Source organism: Rhinolophus sinicus, chromosome 17 (genome assembly GCF_057876585.1).
Source record: "Rhinolophus sinicus isolate RSI-liver-muscle chromosome 17, RSI-T2T, whole genome shotgun sequence".
NCBI classification, from domain to species: Eukaryota; Metazoa; Chordata; class Mammalia; order Chiroptera; family Rhinolophidae; genus Rhinolophus; species Rhinolophus sinicus.
Genome location: NC_142517.1, coordinates 39,418,285 through 39,437,495, shown reverse-complemented (window position 1 = coordinate 39,437,495; position 19,211 = coordinate 39,418,285). Strand labels below are relative to the sequence as shown.

General features: G+C 36.6%; 1 protein-coding gene across 1 annotated transcript in view; it reads left to right on the top strand.

Annotated features, from left to right (window-relative positions):
- The first annotated feature begins 213 nt into the window (after positions 1-213).
- The window catches only part of SPATA16 (spermatogenesis associated 16), a 209,174-nt gene continuing 190,176 nt past the window's right edge, over positions 214-19,211 (top strand). Inside the window, exons 1-2 of the mRNA XM_019734941.3 lie at positions 214-317; positions 1,152-1,782. Of these exons, the coding sequence (XP_019590500.3) occupies positions 214-317; positions 1,152-1,782 (735 nt within the window). The remainder of the gene's footprint in view (positions 318-1,151; positions 1,783-19,211) is intronic.

The window sequence follows — 19,211 nt, the reverse complement described above, 5'->3', positions numbered from 1 at the left end:
AAGAAGCAAGAAGAAAAGCTCTTTTCTCGTGGTTATTAGACTCAGCCCTTCTTTCTTGCATTTCCTCTTCTCGTTGCCTTCTGATGTAAGCCTGCTATTAGATATCCTAAAGAACAGCATTCTATAGAATGAGGCAGCACCCCAGGCTCGGAGGTAGTGAGTGGAAGTCCCAGGGAGGACATACCAATTCCGGTTCTGCTACTGACCAACAGCATGACTTGGATAAGCAGCTTAACCTCTCTGTCCCTTAGTTTCTTTGAAAAATGCGGTTCTTATTCTTTACCCTATGGAGTTGCTTCCAGAGCAGAATATGATAGGTGAAAGTCTTCAAAAATAGGAACCAAACTTACTACATAATAATTAGGTCTTAGGACATTTCATATTTTGAAACTTATCTAAAAGCAGAGATAGTATGCAGAAACCTTTGGATCAAAAGACAGTTGTATTTTTTGAACATTAGTCATTCAAGAAAATGCTTTGTCTTCATATAATACACAGTATTGATACCACTGCTGCAAAAATATGAAGAGGAATATGTGAATCCACATTAATGAAAGGTTGAAGGTCATGTTCTTCTGCTTTCAAGTCAGTTGTGAGGAATAGTTATCTTTAAAGCTGTTTAAACTTGAGATTTTTCATTACTAATAGAAGAAACAAATGGAGAAAACACAACGTTTCTGGAAGCTTTTCAGAGGAAGCAGCTGTGGTTTCTTTAGACTCCCAAGTCTATTATGCAGGTTAGCAGCATATTTTATAATGAGTTCTAGACCACCTGCCTTTCTCAGGAAATTAATATCGGGATGGATTTTTTTTTTGGTCTTTTTTGTCCTCAGTGGCTATCTATAAGGTTTTCCTATTCAATGAGTTTGGGCACCCCATAAAAATGCTCATTCAATGTTGTTCAGCTATAGATGATTATTTTTAAGACATTGTCTAAATGTGTTTTCAACAGATTCTTGGTGAGTTTTTGAGATTGAAACATACACTTCCTTAGTAAAACAGTCAGCAGATGAAATACATACAGTTTTACTTTATGGAGATAAATACCTATGATGAATAAAACAGTATTTTAAATGAATTTGGCCATAGTCTTAAACCATTGGAATTTCAAAATATTGTTTTAATTATTTTCCTTCTTCTCACCCCTGCAGGAGTTTCAGGGGGGAATCAGTGGATTCAGGAAGCAGTAGGTACTTGGAGAATACAGTGAATAGGGTCTATCCTGATCAGCTTGTTCTAAAGATAAATACAAGCGAGAAAATGTCCACCTTGGCAAATGCACCCGGCATTCTGGAAATGCCACAAGAGATGAAGAAAAGCTGTGGAGACAAACAAGTAGAAAGCACAGTCGAAAGAATAAAAATGGCAAAGAGCATCAAAGAAAAACAAAGCAATGACTTAGAGAAATTGGCCTTTAAAAGGAAGGCAGAAGGTGAAGAAAAGCCAGCAGGAAAGAAAGAGGCAAAGATCATGGAACTTGACAGCCCATTGATCACCCTGCCTCTGCCTCACATCCCCTTAAAGAACATCATGGATGTGGAGGTGAAGCTGGTCTACGTCAATGAAGAGGATGTGAACTATGAGTTCATGGAGTCCTTCACATCCGCTGGGACTCGGCCAACATGTGGAGCGGATGAAACAGTAGACCCTTTGTGTGCACCTAATGTCAGCTTTCTGCCTCAGATTGACAAATGGCTTCAGGTAGCCTTAAAGGATGCCAGCGCTTGCTACAGACAAAAGAAATACGCCGTGGCGGCAGGACAGTTCAGAACAGCACTGGAGGTATGGGATTAAAGAAAACATAGATTGGTGAGAGGAAGCTGAGAAATGAAAAGGTGTGATTGCATTGAGCAGCTCTGACCTACTGTAATGAATCGTGATCATGGGGTCAAAACATTGAATGACGTGAGGATAATGTGGTTCTCAGTTCGCGTAAAGCAAATAAGATGTGCCTGCAAATTAAAATGCCTGTGTGCACTTGACATATAGAAATCACCGCAAAAGCATACCTGATGCTTTTTCTGTTAACAAACCTTGAAGTGAACGATACATATATAAAAATGCAGTTGGTTTTGTAATTTAGATGTACACCTATAAAAGCCATCAAGTTTGAGTACAGTGGTGGTGGATAAAATACAGATTCTCTAGAAATAGGCAGTTAAAGAGGATATGAATTGTCCCCTTTTGTTATGTAGTTTTCCTGATTAAATGTAACCATCTTTACTTTTTAGCATGGTTCATCGTTTATACACGACATTTATTAAAAACAAAATAATACCATTTACTTTATCTTCAAACTTCACTTTCCTTCCCAGGCTAGTGAGCTTTATGAATAATTATTTTTCTCTCTGCAAGCAGGTAAGTTGGTCAATATCTTGATATAAGGAAACACTAGCCCATGGACTGAAATGAATTTGAGAATTACCACTAAAACACACAATAGGCAGTAGGGAAAATTTTCATCCCATGACTCACTGAACCTATACAGGGTCAAAATGTGTAAGTAGAAGTCCCATTGGCCTGGCAGTATGGATAACTGCATATTTAATAATTACAAAAATCTATGCCTGGTGGCCACTGGAGATATAAAAAATGAGTTAAGACATGGTTCTTTCCCTCTAGCAGTACGGTGAAGGAGACAAACCAGTAAACAGTTAAATAGAGATGCCATAAATGAGTAGTGATTGATCCACAATGGCACAGGGGACATGGGCAGGAGTCAAATGTGAGATGTTTGTGATGGAGATTTAAAGAGGAAAGTATTATTTCCACTGTTAATTGCAGATTAAAATGACTATACCCACAATGACTTATTAATGGACAATACTAGACAATGGTGTCCCTAAATATTTAAAAGGAAATCTAAGCACAAAAAGCAAGGTCCAAAGAAAAATGAAATGGTGAGGAAGAGCACAAATAGATGCATCTGTAAATATTTCTGTCCTTGTAAAGGGTCATCTACACAAAGAAGGGAAGAGTGATGCACTACGTAAGTTTCTGAACTATGTAAAAAGGGCTCCCCCCAAAATGAAGTTATCCACAAACCCTGAGAATCCTCTGCTGTCCTTTGAGCTAAAGACCAGAAGCCTCTGGTTGAGGAAAGGCTGCTAAAGAAAAACTCTGGGAAGAATCCTAGGCACCTCTCTAAGGCCATTGCCGCTGAAATTTTTTAGGGAGGTCAGAGGGCAGGGTTAAATGTGTAATTTTATAGATAAAGAAAAATAATCATTTTGGCAATGAAAAAAGAGAGGCATAAAATAAGAAAGGATATAAACTTCAAATTAAGCCGAGGCAAAAAGAAGAGTTATCTCCATTAACTGGAAGAAAATATCCAGTTGTTCCATAAAATCTAGAGTTCAAAATTGTAAAATTTGAATCAGGTTTTAACGACCCCATGATGTCATTGTACTGGAAAATTCTTGTGTTCTCTCTCTCTCTCTCCTTCCCTCTTTCTCTCTCTCTCTCTCTCTCTCTCTCTCTCTCTCTCTCTCTCTCTCTCTCTCTCTCTTCCCCTCCACCCCCCCCCCCAGAGTTTTTAGGAAAGTATTGGATCCTGACACTAATTACTGGTAATTAACAAAGGTAATTATTTTGAGACCAAAACTTAGCTTAGACATCTGGCCTAGCTTTTGTCTCATTATCTTGGGAGTTAACTTTAAAATCTTACCTAGAATGTCTCTTAATAAACCAAAGCTACTGGGAATAGAAAAGATTTTTAACTTCTTTAACCCTTTCTTCTCCTGAATTTAATGCCTCCTAAATTTAACTCCTTCAATACTGAGTGTTCTCAATACTGAGTGTCCCCTTTTCTTAGGCTCTAGCCTGGCTTTGAGTAAGATAGGATGGATGACAAAGACCGAAGCATAATGTTAAGAATCATACCTGAAAGATGCATCAATGAATATTTGAGTGTGTGTAAGTTAAGATTAGCTTTGGCTGCAAGTGACAGGAAACCCAAAATAATAGTGTTTAAAGCAAGAGAGAAGTACATTTTTCTTTCAGATAAACGTAGGTAGAAAAGTGCTGGTATGGGAAGATCATCAGGGTGCCAGATTCTATTTTGTTCTTCAAGATGTGGCTTTGATCTCATGGTCCAAAACGGTAGCTCCTGTTAGTATCATCGCATCCACATTCTAGCCATCCAGAAGGGGGAAAAGGAAGGACAAAGGCACATTGTGTCCCTATAAGCACACTTCCCAGTAGTTTCCATTTTTTTCTCCATTGCCCCAAATTTAATCTTGTGGCCACACAAACATACAAGGGAGGCTGAAAAATATGGTCTTTATTCCCAATGATTTTACCATTCAGTGGTCCTATTACTGAGGAAGAAAAGGAGAACAGATATTGGAGGATAACTAGCAACTTTCCCATAGACGCTTGTTATTTGGGAGACATTGTGAGACATGCAAAATGCTTGCCAAATAGGTGGTACAAAATCAGCTGTAGGAATATATAGAAAACTGGTTGTGAATAAAGATAAACCACAGAAAAGAAACAGAAAAATAAAAACTGGGGAAAGAGCCCAGAGATTTGTGACTATTTATTAATTGGCATGATAATTTCCAATGCATATAATAATCCCATTATGAACATTCTATTTATATGTTAGTTTTCTTGTGCTGTGGAGAAAGTGTTCACTTACTTCGTTTTCATAATAGTCACTAACTAGATAGGTAACCTTATAATAGCATTTTATAATGATTAAGATAAAGTGGTATGCAATGATCGAGAAGACGAAGTTTAGCTTCCAAAAAGTAGTCAACTTTAATCTTTTAGGATTTCAGAACACTGGAGGCAGGTATTAAATGAGCTTGATGACACTTATTTTGCTATGCTTTCTCTTGACTGTATAAAGTTGAACCAATTATGTAGGTAAGCTTAATCCTTAGCTCTGTGACCACTCATCAATCTTTGTTAAGTTTTATTAAAACGAGTCATCATTTGCTCTTGTGTTTGTATTCACATCAGAAATGACACTAGTAGGGCAAAAGGTATAAGCTAAAGACAAACACATAAATTCATATTAAATCACATTTTCATGCCTAGATGCTATTCCCTGGACTTTTTAAAGGGCAAGTATTCACCCACTATAAAAACAGTAGGGGTCCTCTACGGTGTAAGGAATATGTAAGACACTGGCCTCATGTATTTGTATTAACATATTAGGCAATCCATACTACTTTTAATAAATTGCTTAGCTGTCAATAAAAAGTAGGAAGAAATTAATAAACATTCTAGCTGTGCTTTCATAGGAAGAAAAATAATTATTAATAACGAACAGACCTATAGGAAAACTTGAAGGTTTGGGAATGTACTCATCGAATTTTTCCTGTCACCTAGAGGCAAAACACTCAAAGAAATGATAAAAGGTTTTTCTAAGTTTGTGGCATGCAACCTAAACACTATTATCATTTCAGCTTTACTCATAGGACCTCAGTAATTAAGAGGTTTCCACCTTCTGAATTAGAATAGATCTATACACACCCTTCAAAACACACAGCTTCCAACAGTCCCATTGAGCCAGCCAAAGAAGACAGAACACAGCTCACCCCTTTCCAAATGGAACGTTCAATTCTGATTTCACGACGTAGGAACCCCTTGAGGTGCTAATCTTTTTTTTTAATATCTTGGCTCTCCAGTCACTGATCTGTGTAGTGAGAGTAATAACTCACAGTTATGGAACTCTTCCTACAGGTCAGATACTATATTTTACGTTCTGGGCATATTTACATTTATGATTCCATTTTATTCTCACAAGCTTATGAGATGGGATGATTATTATTCTTGTGTTACTAATGAGAAATCAAAGGAATATACAGGTTATGTAACTTGCTCATGGGTCAGCCCCTAGAAGTGCTAGAGCCAGGAGCTGAACCAGGGTGATCTGGTTCAGAGCTCACCAGCTACTCTAAGTGTGAGTTTGTTGGAAATGCAGAATTTTGGACTGTGCCAGCCGTGCAGAATCAGGACATGCGTTTTAACAAGATCCCAACAGGTCCCTGCGCACACTGCAGTGTGAGGAGCGAGGCACTCTGTTATGTGCCAACACAGAACAGATTTGCCCTCCTATTAAAACTTTGCCGCTTGGTCCCTAATTGAAAATGCCCCTCACTGATTTCATAGGAAAGAATTTCCTTTTAAGCAGTTTTTTTTTCTTCTATAACAAAGGTTTAGAATTTTTAGATTTCAAGGACCCGTAAAATTAAAAAAAATTAAAAAGTGGAGGAGGATTAACATTGTACTTTTATTGTGCAAGAACATTATAAAAACTACCATTATTATTTCACAAAATATGGTGCAGTTTCAGACGAATGAGACAAAGAAAATAGAAACAGCATATTCTCAGAACGAAGGATATTTTTTAAATAGATTATATTTTAATTTTATTACAAGTTGGCTAAATTGTCTTTATTTTTTTTTAATTTCCCCTTGGATCAGTAAAGCATCGGTTTGAGAACCAGCTTTTAGAAATCACTGTTCTAGAACACATTCCCTTTATGGTAAAACGTTAGGTATCCAGGACCACTGAACCCACACAGGGCCTTCTTATGAGATTACTTCCAGTGTAATGGAATTTGGGATGAGGCAGGTCCATTTTGGAGCCCATCCAAGGGGGTTTATTTAATGAAGTAGCAAAGATATCTCATTATAGGGCAGCCTCACCTATAATTGCTCTGCTGAGAATAATTCTGTAGCAAATCTCTAGGGCACGAAAATGTGGACATCCCAGAAAGCTTAATTTAAATGAATTCTAACACAGATAGTTCTTAGTGCAACATAATCAAGAAATCAAGAGTTCACCAAATTCTGAATACCCTAGCAGTCTTTTTACACATCTGTGAATTTGCATGTGGACTTAGTATGGGGTCCAGGCCCTTTTATTTAGATAATCATCACTATAACCCTCAAAAACAGATATTATCATTCCCATTGTACAGATAAGGAAACTTATGTTCCAAAATGTTAAACAAAAAGCTTAAAGTGCCACAGCTAGTTTGTGGCAGGCCTGAGACTGAATTCAGATGCCCTGATTTCACATCTGGAACTCTTACACTATTGCTTTTCATACCTTAAAGTGTGTAAAAATTGTATAAGAATATTGTTAAAAATGGAGATTCTCATGCATTAGATCTGTGACAGGGCACAGCATGCCTCATTTCAAATAAGCTCCCAAATACTGTTCATACTGCTGGTGCAGGGACCCTCTGAGTAACAATGACTTGTGCCACACCACTGGTGGCTTGGCCAATGCCTGCCTGCCATTGTTCCTCTAGTGAGTTAGCAGTAGCACTTCCGTATAGTATCTAGCTCACAGAGCCCTAGTTGGCCATGTTGGCCCAGAGCTGTGACAGATGATGCACCAAATTTGGAATCAGATTATCTGTGTTTGACCTTGCTTCTGGTACCTAATTGCTATGTGAGCAACTTTGTTAACCCTTTAGAACACTGTTAAATAGGAATGATAATAACTAATGCCCAACTTCAAGGCACTTTTATATAGGATTGCTTGTTTAAAAGCATGATGAACTCTAAATTCATGTACAAGTTGCCACTGTACTTCTCAAGTACCACATTTCCCTGTACAGTATGTATTTAACTTAAAACTTTAGCACCCCAAAGGATTTTGCCCAATTCAGTGTCGATCATTGTTTTAATCCATATCTTTTCCCCTTCGATTAGCATTAAAAATTTATCACCTTTTAATGATATTTGAAATTCAGTCAAAACAATACATTGCTTTCTACTCTATCACCCTCTTTCAGAAGCAGTTGTCTAAATCAAACACTATTTTGAACTATTAACTGCTTTTGACAAAAATATAAGCTTTCACTTTAATGCACAAATTGTTATGCTAGAAATAGTTCAATTTTTTTATTTGCCATGTATAAACTGATTGTTGAACTCTTCATGTTTCAGGGCTAAACATTTCAGTTTATAACTTGATTGTTGCCATCTTTGTTCTATCCAGAGACAATATATCTAATAAGTATTTAACGATAAAAGATTTTTTTGCAATGCTAGCAAATTTACATATCAAGAAAATACAAAATAAACTCTTCTGTTACCCTCAAAACTAAAATAACAAAATTAGATATACCCCTATAATTAAATACTAGTTAAATAAGACAAATCTCTAGAAAAGCAGGATTTGCCATTATAAGAAAAAAGTATGTTACAATCGCTAACATTTATTGCCTGTTTCAGCCTGACATAGTGTTAGATTCAGGGAACACAAATATAAATAAAACCTAGGTCCTGCCCTCAAAAAGCCAGAGACTAAAGACAAACAATAGGGTTCTGCTGCCTGTGTTCCAAGACTTCGTTTGCATTTTCAGGTTATGTATTTTCATTTATTTTTAATTTAGTGTGTTATTATTGTTTATATCTTAAAAGTTTTTCTTTCTTAACTATATCCTTTAAGTGGACATTTAGAGGGACTTCCAACATATTTCAGTGTCATTTAATTAACTTCAGTGGCCATCACCCCGACCCCGGTGAAATAAAAAAGATTAAAAGATTTAAACTACACAAAGGAGAGCTGATTATCGGTTAAAGGAACACTGTTTTTCCAGGCCATTATTAAAAAAGAGATGGAAGAATGTCTGCGGTGATTCCTGAATTTGATGGACCCTGTTAGTATCGAGGCTTTTTACCCAGATGGCCTGGGTCCCCCGCATGCCCACCCCCTGACTCATCTGACTCCTGTTAAGCCCTCTCCCTTTCCTGCATGTGAGCAGCCATTGACACAGCAAGAAAAAGAACAACAATTCTTATTTGTACACAGCACCCATAACATGGGAGAGCTTGTGGAGATGGATGTGGGGAGAATCAAAAGGAGGGGAAGAGTGGAAAAGAGGGTCAACTGAGTGAGGGTTACAAGGCAGGCATTACTGTCCTGAGGAGAACTGAGTTTTCCCGTAGTGGTCAAGTGTGGGGGAGGGATGAGTAGGAGAATTTTCAAGAAATAAGACTATATACTCTAATATGTATCACTTTACAAATGAAAGAATTACATTTTATATAAAAATATTATGAAATTCATAAATTCTTGACATAATTACAGTCACCTAGAGGGGCTATTAAATTATATATACACGGATACCCAAATTCACCCTCAGAGGGTCTGAAACAATTGTATCGGGTCCAAACAATGACCATGCCTGGGGCACTGGTATTTTTAAGTTCATAGGTCATTTTATTGAGCCGCTAACAGCTGAGAACTGCTAGCACAGAAGATGCTCATACCTTCCCTCTCCTTTAAAATCACCTGCAATTGGTATTAAACCACGTGTGCCCTTTTAAAGGGAATTAAGAGAACCAATATCTAAACATGCTAAAGCTATTAAAAAGCATTAAGAAAAATGTAAATGTCATTGTCATAGAAATATATTCTTTGGAAATTTACACTTAAATTAATATCATATTCACTTAAAAACCAAATTAACTTAATGACTGCTTTCCTATTAACACTAAGAAATAGATTGTTACTAAACTCCAGTCAGTGGTTAGTTAGCATGTGTCTCTGAAATACTGTTTGTTTTATTAATAATTCACACAAAAAAATGAATTATTAATCCAGAGGAAGCTGAGCAAGATCTTTTTCATGAGCAGGATTATTTTCATAGTTTACAGGTGGTCATGATGGGTTTGATTCAAAGGACAATAAATATTAGAATAGCTTTAAATGTAGTAGTTCTAAATACATTGTTCTGAATCAAAACCCAACAAACACACACACACACAAAAAGATGATTCTTATCAAAATATTGGGTAATGTTGCCCCATATTTCTCCCACTACCCAACTTTCCAAATTTATTACATGGTTTCCAAAGCTACATAAAGTTAAAAACAGTTATCCTCTCTCTTTCCTCCACCCCTTTCCAGCCCTCATACACAAAATAGTGTGATGTTCAAACAGACCCTACAGGTAATATGGATGAGATCTACTTGAACGTATTCACAGAAATGCAGCACAGAGTGCGGCTGTGGTTACTTTTCTGATTCAGATGATTTAGAAGAAAGTTAAGAGGAAACTTTTATTTCAACATCTAGTTATTTAACTCTCTTGTTGCCTCATTTGACATTCACTAAAATAAAGGAGTCTGTTTTCACCTGGGACACGATTCTATTCCTATGAGAGAATAGGATGCAGTTAGGCAGGGGAAGATGAAAAAGGGAAACAGACAGATTATTATCGTACACTCTCTGTGGGTCCCTTATTGCATTGTGATGAGTGCCTAGAACATTAGATCCATACAAACTTGAACGCCATTACCAAAGTATATTTTATACCCAGAAATAAATAACTTCTGGAGAACTTGCTTTGGTCTGTGATGCTGAGGAGGAAGAGGAAGAGGATGCTACTAATCTAGGAATTAATCATTGATTTGGGGGATAAGGTATCCCAAGAAATCAACCACAAATTATTAAGTGACCACTTTCTCATTACTTTCTATCAACTTGTTGTGTGACATGGGGGTAAGAACACATTATATAACAGGGCTTTGGGTCTCAAGGAATTTAGACTCAAGGTTTAGACAGAAGTCCTATAACTGTAAGGTAATTCGGTATCTCTCACGTGTCCAGTGATGGGCAGTGGCTGTGTAGGACAAAGGTTTAGGATGGGAGAGTTTGATGGACTTTGTGATACACATTTATGAGCATGAACTCTGTGGCAGGCACTTTATATTAACTCCTCTAATCCTCACAACCTAGTGGGCTGGGAACTATTATTATTACTTATTAATAAGAGATAAAAATGTATTCAGGAAAATGATGAGAGGATTTTGGGTGAATTTAGGGATTTGACTGGACCTCAAAAATAAATAATGGAATGGAAAAGTAGACTGGCTAGAGGGGATGGAAAATGAGTATGATATGTGAAAGGAACATTACTAGCAGGATAGAGAATTTGAGGAAGAAGCATGAAACATAAGAAGGACAGCAAAGAGATGGTAGGCCAGAGGAGAGCATTATTATCAAATAAGGGTAGATTAAATAAAGCCAGATTCCAAATGGTCTTAAAAAACAGGTAGAGTAAATTGGGATTTGTAGTGAAGGCAATAGCAGTGTTCTTGGATAGGAAAGTAACAATGTAAAAAACAAAAAGGGGATTGAGACTCAATGAAGGAAATATTGAGTAGTTACTACTTTATCAATACTATAATGGTTATTACAAGAGCTACAAGGAAGTGTAAGATTCCAATCCCAAAATTATAGCTCTTTATCCTTTCTTCAGTTGCATGTGAAATAGAATTATACTCTTCTTATAGTAGACATTTTATTTTCCATGGCTCAAGTATTGATTTTAAGAGAAAACAGACAGGGAGATGCGAGTATGAGAGAACCAGAAAGAGAAAACTCCAAGGTGAAATAGGAAGGAGTGGGTGTTGCTAGGGTAGAAAGTGCAGGGCAAAATGGGGAGAAATGAAGCTGGAGGAGCTGGCAGGTTGTCAGGTGGCCACGCATGTCTACTCACAATTTTGAACATTACCCAGTAAGCAACAGGAGGCCTCCCAAAAGGATTAATATGACAAATGGTAAAGTCAGATTTTTGTTTCTGCTATATCACTCTAGCGTATATAGAGAGTAAAAACAATGCTCAATCTCTGGGTTATAAACTATTAGTGGGCTGTCAAATGAATTTAATGGGTTGTGGCCAGCATTGTGTTTAATTGAAATCGAAAGGATGGGAGAATAGAATAGAATAGAATAGAATAGAATAGAATAGAATAGAATAGAATAGAATAGAATAGAATAGAATAGAATAGAATAGAATAGAAATATAATACAATAGAAAATATTAGAGTTCATGAAATATTGGGAGGTAAGCTTTACTTTGTGGGAACTTTCTGTTATGTATTCCAATATATCTATATTTATCTATAAATAGAAATACAGATGGGAAAAGATAGAGAAATAAATTAATTATGTGTGTTCTCTAACTGTGTGTGTGTGTGTGTGTGTGTGTGTGTGTGTGTGTGTGTGTGTGTTTGTGTGTGTGTGTGTGTCCTGGTTGTGAAGTAAAATATATTTCTTATTATAGATCATGGTCAAAAACATCAAAAGTATCTGGTTTAGAGGCAGATTTGACAGGGAAAAGACTAGAGGTCATTAGGTTATACCTGTGATAATCTAGATGAGAAAAGTAAAGGGCAGAACCAGATGAATAATAATAAGTATAAAGAGGAGAAACCAAAGTAAAGGAGGGAGGGAGGGAGAAGAGAGGGAATGAAGGAAAGTTTTCATGCCTCTGTGACAGATGAGAAACAAAGAAGCATTTCCTAAGGATCACAGAGCCATCAACTTAGGAACATGGGCACATTTAGAGGTACAGTGGATGAATGCAATTTTGGCTGTGCTTTGTGTGAAGGCTGACAGCTAGGTTAGTTGGAGCAGCATATTTGTTGGCCAGAGGCATGTGGAAAGCAGAGGAGAGTTCATGACCAAAACTAGACATTGAGGAATTATCCTCAATGAGAGAACCAGAAAGTGATGCCTCCTGAAGTATAATAAGAAAAAGGTATGAGGAAAGAATCCTGGAGAATGTGGACAATTAAGAAAAGACTATGTCTCAGATTAAGAAATGATGAGATTAAATTAATCAAGAGGGACCTAGAAGAAGTTACTTCTTATGGACTGGAGGCTTTGGGAAAATACCTAGTTACAGAGTTTCTAAAGGTAACATTAAGAGTGAAAAATAATCTGTTTGTCTGTTAAAGGTCTATGGATAGAACAATTTGGATGGTTATTGCTGCAAATCTGGGACAGGACACACTCTGGTTTAGCAAGCCCGGGAATGAAATAGTTTTGACCTGAAAAGTTAGACTAACCATGTTCACATCCCACGTTTAGGATGTGAACTAAAATTTAGTAAACATAATTTGTACCTAGAAATTTCACACACTGGCACAATTAGTCTTTGTACTCATTATATGGTTGAGCTTATGATATAATGTCAGTGACCTCTATTAAAAGAATAAACATCCTCTGCAACTAACACCTGATTCCCTTGCTTGTTATCAAGGGGAAACTGTGCTCGCAGGATATAACCTTTCTGCCAGAACAAAGTCAACTGCCAGAAGCACACGTGAGATTGAAAAGGGAAGAAGTGGGCACAGTATCCAAAGTATTTACTTTGAAAAGAAAAGGAAAATGGGACAGTAGTTCTAAAGAAATGTGGTGATGAGCTTATTTTCACGTTTTTTAAAAGAATTTGAACAATGTTTAGTTGCAAATGCCCACAAAGAGAGGGGAACAAAAGTAATGAAACAGTGAATGCAGGAGTGAGAGCCCCAAGGAAATATAAAGAATCAGGGTCTGGAGAAAGACGGAAAGGTTAGAGTTGAACACTGGGTGGAAACCTACCTGTTCCAGTGAGATAAGAAGGAGGAGTTTTTATGGATAGAGGGTAAGTTAGGAGAATTCTTAACCTAGAGTTTTTAATCAAGTTGGAAGCAGCTGAGGAATTTGAGACTTGAAACTGAAGACTGGACAGACAACAGAGAAAATTTAGACAAGGGCTAACCAGGATTAAGGCAGGGGATTCCGGGACTCTCTAAGGAGAGGAACCCACGGATCTGTAATGGCAGCAAACTGCATGCAAAGTTCTGTGATTTTCTACAATGTGTCTCTGAGAATCCAAAAGTTTTGATTCAGACTTGAGGTTTTGAGGAGACAGATAAGAGGACAAAACCATTGTCTTTAATGAGGAAAGAATGGTAGTGGTAGATTGTGGGTCTGGGCGGTGTAGGAAAGGACAGAAGGAGCTGTCAGACTGAGAGAGCATGTAGTGCTTCAGGGATTGAAGGTTAAACGAAAGGGGTTTGAGTATAAGAGATTAAAAGAACTGACAGGCAAAGTTTGGTTAAGGAGTAGTGTTGAAATATAAGGAGGTTAAATCCCATGGGATTGGAATGGTAAATTAGAAAAGTTGAGGAGTTAAAAAAAAAAAAAGTGACAGGCTAGGATATAAGTGGATGACTGCTGAGTCATCCCTAGCTGGGTATCTGAAGTCACTCAGGATAATGTCGGGACAAAGAGCAAAGAGTAAATGTAGGGAAACAATCAAGAGTTGGTAGATGACAGGGTTAGGGTAGAATAGCTAGATGGTATGGTGTTCTACAATACTGTGCTAAGGAACAGGAAAGACAAAGACATCCATGTGACAGAGGCTATCATAAATGTGGGCTTACAGGAGGGTCAGCTTAAATTGAAGAATGTGGAGACACTCTTCAACCTCTTGATCAGCTGTATGTGGTAATTGGTTTACAATGGAAGGGATCGGATCGTTTACATGAGAGTGGCAGCAATGGGAGAACAAGTTTCAGACGGGAAGCCAGAGAGCACAATTGGAATGAGATTTGGGAGCACCTCATTCAAAGATGGGTTGAAACATGCTAGGGGCAGCAAGTATTAATCATCCTTCTCCTCCATTCTGATTGGTCAGTTGTCTAGCCCAGGTGAAGGTCAGTATGTAATCTACTTGTGCTTAATCTTCTTAGAAAGCTCAGCAAGCCTTAGTCTCAAGGCAGGAAAGAGAAAAGAGTCCTTCATACCCAGCAAAGGGTGGGCTAATTTTCTTCTTTTTGTTACTTATACCTCCCTGTGTCCTTTCTTCCTAGGTATGTAAGCACTAATCAAAAAAGAGTAAGAGTTATTAGAATTATGTAAACTGCCACAATGACAAATTGGTTTTATAATACACCTTTAAAGTTAGTCAGCAAGGTTGCTTATATTTTGGCATGTTTATTTATATTTATTGTATTTTTCTTGCTTTTGCTATTTGAAATATTAGTGAATAATTGTTTATGACTACCTAGAAGGAAACATACCAATACATAGTACAGTGGTAATCACGCCTTTTTAATGAAAAAAATTATCCTAATTTACCTTGGGTGTTTAGAAATTAATTTAAAATATTAATAAATAAGAATTCTCAATGGCTCTGTTAACATACAACGTGTGTATGCTGTTTATGTGCTCTGTGCTTTTAGTACACTCTATTTGGGATATTTCCTAGAGCCAGGTTTTATTATAGATATGATGATAATTATTTGTTGGCATGTAAAGTTTTAAATACCACAAAAAAGTGTTTTTAAATACCAAGCAAAATGATGAAAATTAATGAAACAACAAATATTCACACTTTCTGATGCCCTCATAAGGTGTGAATGCTGAAAGTGGTAACCTCATACTAGTTGGTTCTTTTGTTTTTATTTTAATCATTTTATAACTTTAAAACTTCACTCAGCAATGGATCAAAGTAAGATGCCCAAAGTAGTTTAAAGTAATTCAGGCCTGATACTAATCTCAAATTAGTAATGAACAGAATGTCCTACCATTTGTACGGGTTATGGGAGCAGCAGTCAAGTAGCCACTTAAGCAAGAGAAGTAAGTAAAATATGATGCTCTCCAACACTGGGAACATATGTCATCTTTGAGTACAGGAAGCCATTGCTGGCACTCAGGGGCCTGCTCAGCATTTCTGGCTCCCACAGAGAGTTTTTTTTCACAGATACTTTAAAACTGAGTTATTGTGTATTTCCCTCCACCATGGTGTCATGAACGCTGAGGCTGCATTCTAAAGCAGGTCCCAACTGCTAAGTGATGGATTTAGGCAGAGTTCTCAGAGGGGGTGGCCAGAGAACACGATCTTACACATGGGGATGTCCATTTAAGGCTTCACACAGTTGCTGCCACCACCACTTGTTAATTTAGACTGTCAAAGGAGGAATATGAAAAAATGAAAACGAATGCCAAAAGCCGTAGCTGAAACTGGAGAGAAGTGTGGGTGGCTGTGATAGGGTTTTGACCTCCACGTACGTGCCTCCTGGTGACAGTAACATGTACAGTGAAACCCTCAGCTCACTCATCAGTTCACACACACACAGCGTGACTAACACCAGTGGGAGCTGTTCTGTGCCACTCCCTGCTTTTGTTTTATATATTTTAAATTTATCACTTATTTTTTTAATACAAAGGTAATGCATTCACACAGTTCAAAATTCAAGAGATACAAAATAGTATGCGGTAAAAAGTCTCCTTTCCACCTCTTCCAGCCACCCAGTTTTCCCTCCAAATGGGCGACCATTGTTTATCCTTTAAGTTAATAATTATAAGCAATGTAGTAGCATATAATATTATTTCTGCAACTGATTTTTTACTTTAATGTATGTCTTAGAGACTATTCTATATCCGCATATAACATACTTCCTCCTCTTTCTTATTGAATAATATTCCACTATACTAAAGATATGTTTATTCTCCACTGATGAACCTTTGAGTTGTCTCCAGTATTTTCCTCTTAGGAATAGTGCTGCAATTAATAACTTTGTATACATGTCATTTTGCACGAATGCAGGCATACTTGAGGACATATTCTTTGAATTAGAATCCAAGAGTTTAAACATTTGAAACTTTCATAAATACTATCACATTGCATTCTCTTTTACTCTCACCAAACCAGTGTATTATCAAATTTTTAAAAATATTTTCTAAAATAACAGGTAAAAAGTCAGAGTATAAGACAAATTTACATTTCTCTTATTTTGAGTAAGTTGAGCATCTTTTCCTATGTTTAAGAGTCATTTAGATGTTTGTTTCTGTGTGTTTCCATTTTCACATCTATATCACCCCAAGTTTTTCTTAGGAATGCAGTGGTTTGAAATTCAAAACAAGTCTGAAAAGTTCCTTTTGGGCAAATAATATTTTTCCCATATAATTGTAATTCTCTGAAGAGTAGAAGAAAATGACTTCCCCGTTTAATTTGTGTTGGGTGATTAACTTGCATTGAACCCAGTTACCATCCCTTGGTAGTGCCAGGACTAACCTGAGTGGCCATTCCTTACAGTGTGATGTAAACATCTCTAAAATGAAGTGCATGATTATATTTTCAAGAAATGGGATACTAGTTAACAATAACATGTAGAAAAAAAAATATTGCTAGTCTGTAAAAATCAGAAAGCTCTTTATTAGTAGTAAGGTTCTTGTAAGAAAGTGTTATTTTTCATATATTGGGAGATTATAAAATCTTTGGCACTTTAGGAATTGTTTATTATTTGAGATTGTGCCATCTTATATTTTGATGTTGCTTCTAATGCACCAAGTCTAGCATTGTTATTTCTCCTAGAAAAATTCTGAGAGGAAAAATATGGTAAAGGTTAATAGCTAGCTAAAGGTAGATTTCACTTGGATTGTTTATCTAATAATGTGTTTTATAGGTAGCATATGGCAGCCCAGTTATATTCATTCTGGGTGAATTTTTCCTTGTTAAATTTTGTTGAAAGTGTTACATTTTAATTAGTGTCTGGTATAAACCACTGATTTCAAATAGGAAAACAATTTGATTCCTTTTATCACATATTTACTCTAGAACAAGAAATATAAAGACTGTCAATAATGGCTAAGTCGACCATGCTACCCAACTTGCAATGCTCTCTGACTGGTGGCAGTGATTTGATAGAAAGGCTCTTTTTCTTCCAGGGCATCAGAAGATCAGTGCTGAACTTTGAGTATCAATTGCCTCCAGTAATACTGTTCTTTTTAACCTGAAATTTATATACTTACAGATACACAGGGAGATTTTTAAATTGTTTTTATTCATTCCTAATCTCTAAAATATAAAGGAGAGAAGAAACATCTTTTTTTTTCCCTTCACTTTCATACCCAGCAAAAACAAACAAACAAAATAGTTTTCTATTATTGTCCCGAAATCGCTTCCATTTAAATACTTACAGGTATGGTCTGAACTTTAGTTTGCTTTATTGTTTGTGCACTTAAGTCAGCATTTATTACATGTTAGTGTGTGCCAGCAGTTTTCTTACTATACCTCCTTCAAGTCTAATAACCACCCAAAGAAGTAGGACTATCATTAGGCCCATTTTGCAGCTAAGGATACTAAGGTTATAGGAAGTCAAATAATTTACTTAAGATCACCCTACCAGTAAGTAGCAGAGTTAGAGCTTGAACTTAGGCCTATGTGATTTCAAATACATAGTAACTATAACCACGACACTTACGACCTACTTAGCAGTGGAGCCCTTTTTCAAAGAAAATCTTACATAGAACCATGAGTCATATTCAAAATATGTTATAAGCAACCTAGCCAAATCACTAAACAATCATAAAAAGGTCACACATTAATCTGAAGAGATGCCTACAATCAATGGCTGAAAATGAGCTCAGTAAATTTAGAAAGATAAAATGAAACAGTTCTGAGGCTACTGTGGAGGACCAGTGACTCACCCTGTTGTCTGCCCATCACAGTCTTTTGGAGGAAGCTCATTCTATCCTCATTTCCCCTTTCTACCCCCTCACAGAAACTGAGGTTTGATATTAAAAGAGGGGAAAAAAGTTCTCATAAAGCCTCATACTGCTTGTATTAATCCATGATCTAATGTAAGAGCTCATATTTCTCATATTTGTACTCTTCCTGAGTAATTGGAGATAAAAATACAGATTCATTCAAACCCTTTTAAAATATATTTTGATTAGAACTACTTCTAATTCTTTTTAGTATTGTTTCATGAGGAAACCCATCCTTGTATGTTTTAGCCTATCCCTGCCGGGAAATATTTGTCTGTGCTTTATGGCCATTTACTATATGTTCACAACTATATGCTTACAATTGCCCATTGGCTCAAAATTGCTTTCCTGTTTAAAATAGAGAATACAATGTCCAAAAGAGGAATTCACTTTAAACATTTATGATTCATTTATTTAAATAGTTACCAGGTAAACTTCACAGTGGGAAGATGACCCTTGGATGTTGCTCTTACCATAAGAAAATCAGACAAGGTCTGGAGAAAAGAGTAGAGGACAAGCCTACCAATTGTGAAAACTCATATATTGGGGCCACAATACATCAGTGATTGAGCCAGTTAGTATTTGAATTTTTTTTTTCAGAAAGTACTTGTGGCTTACTAGACAAAGAAACATAGCTAAAATAAGAGCAGAGGAACACAGATAAAAAGGGAATTAAATAGAGTAGGGATAGAGGGAGTATGATGGACAAAAGGAAAAAGAATAAATCACAAAGCCTAGTCTGTGCTCCCTGGTACTCCAAATGAGTACAAAGTGGTAGTTTGTGCTTACTGGGAGCCAAGGTGAAAAGAGAGATGGAATTCATTTAGCTAGTTCACATATACTAATTTTAAATAATACTGATCCATGAGAAGATACAGTCTTTTTATTACTATTGAGCTCTAAA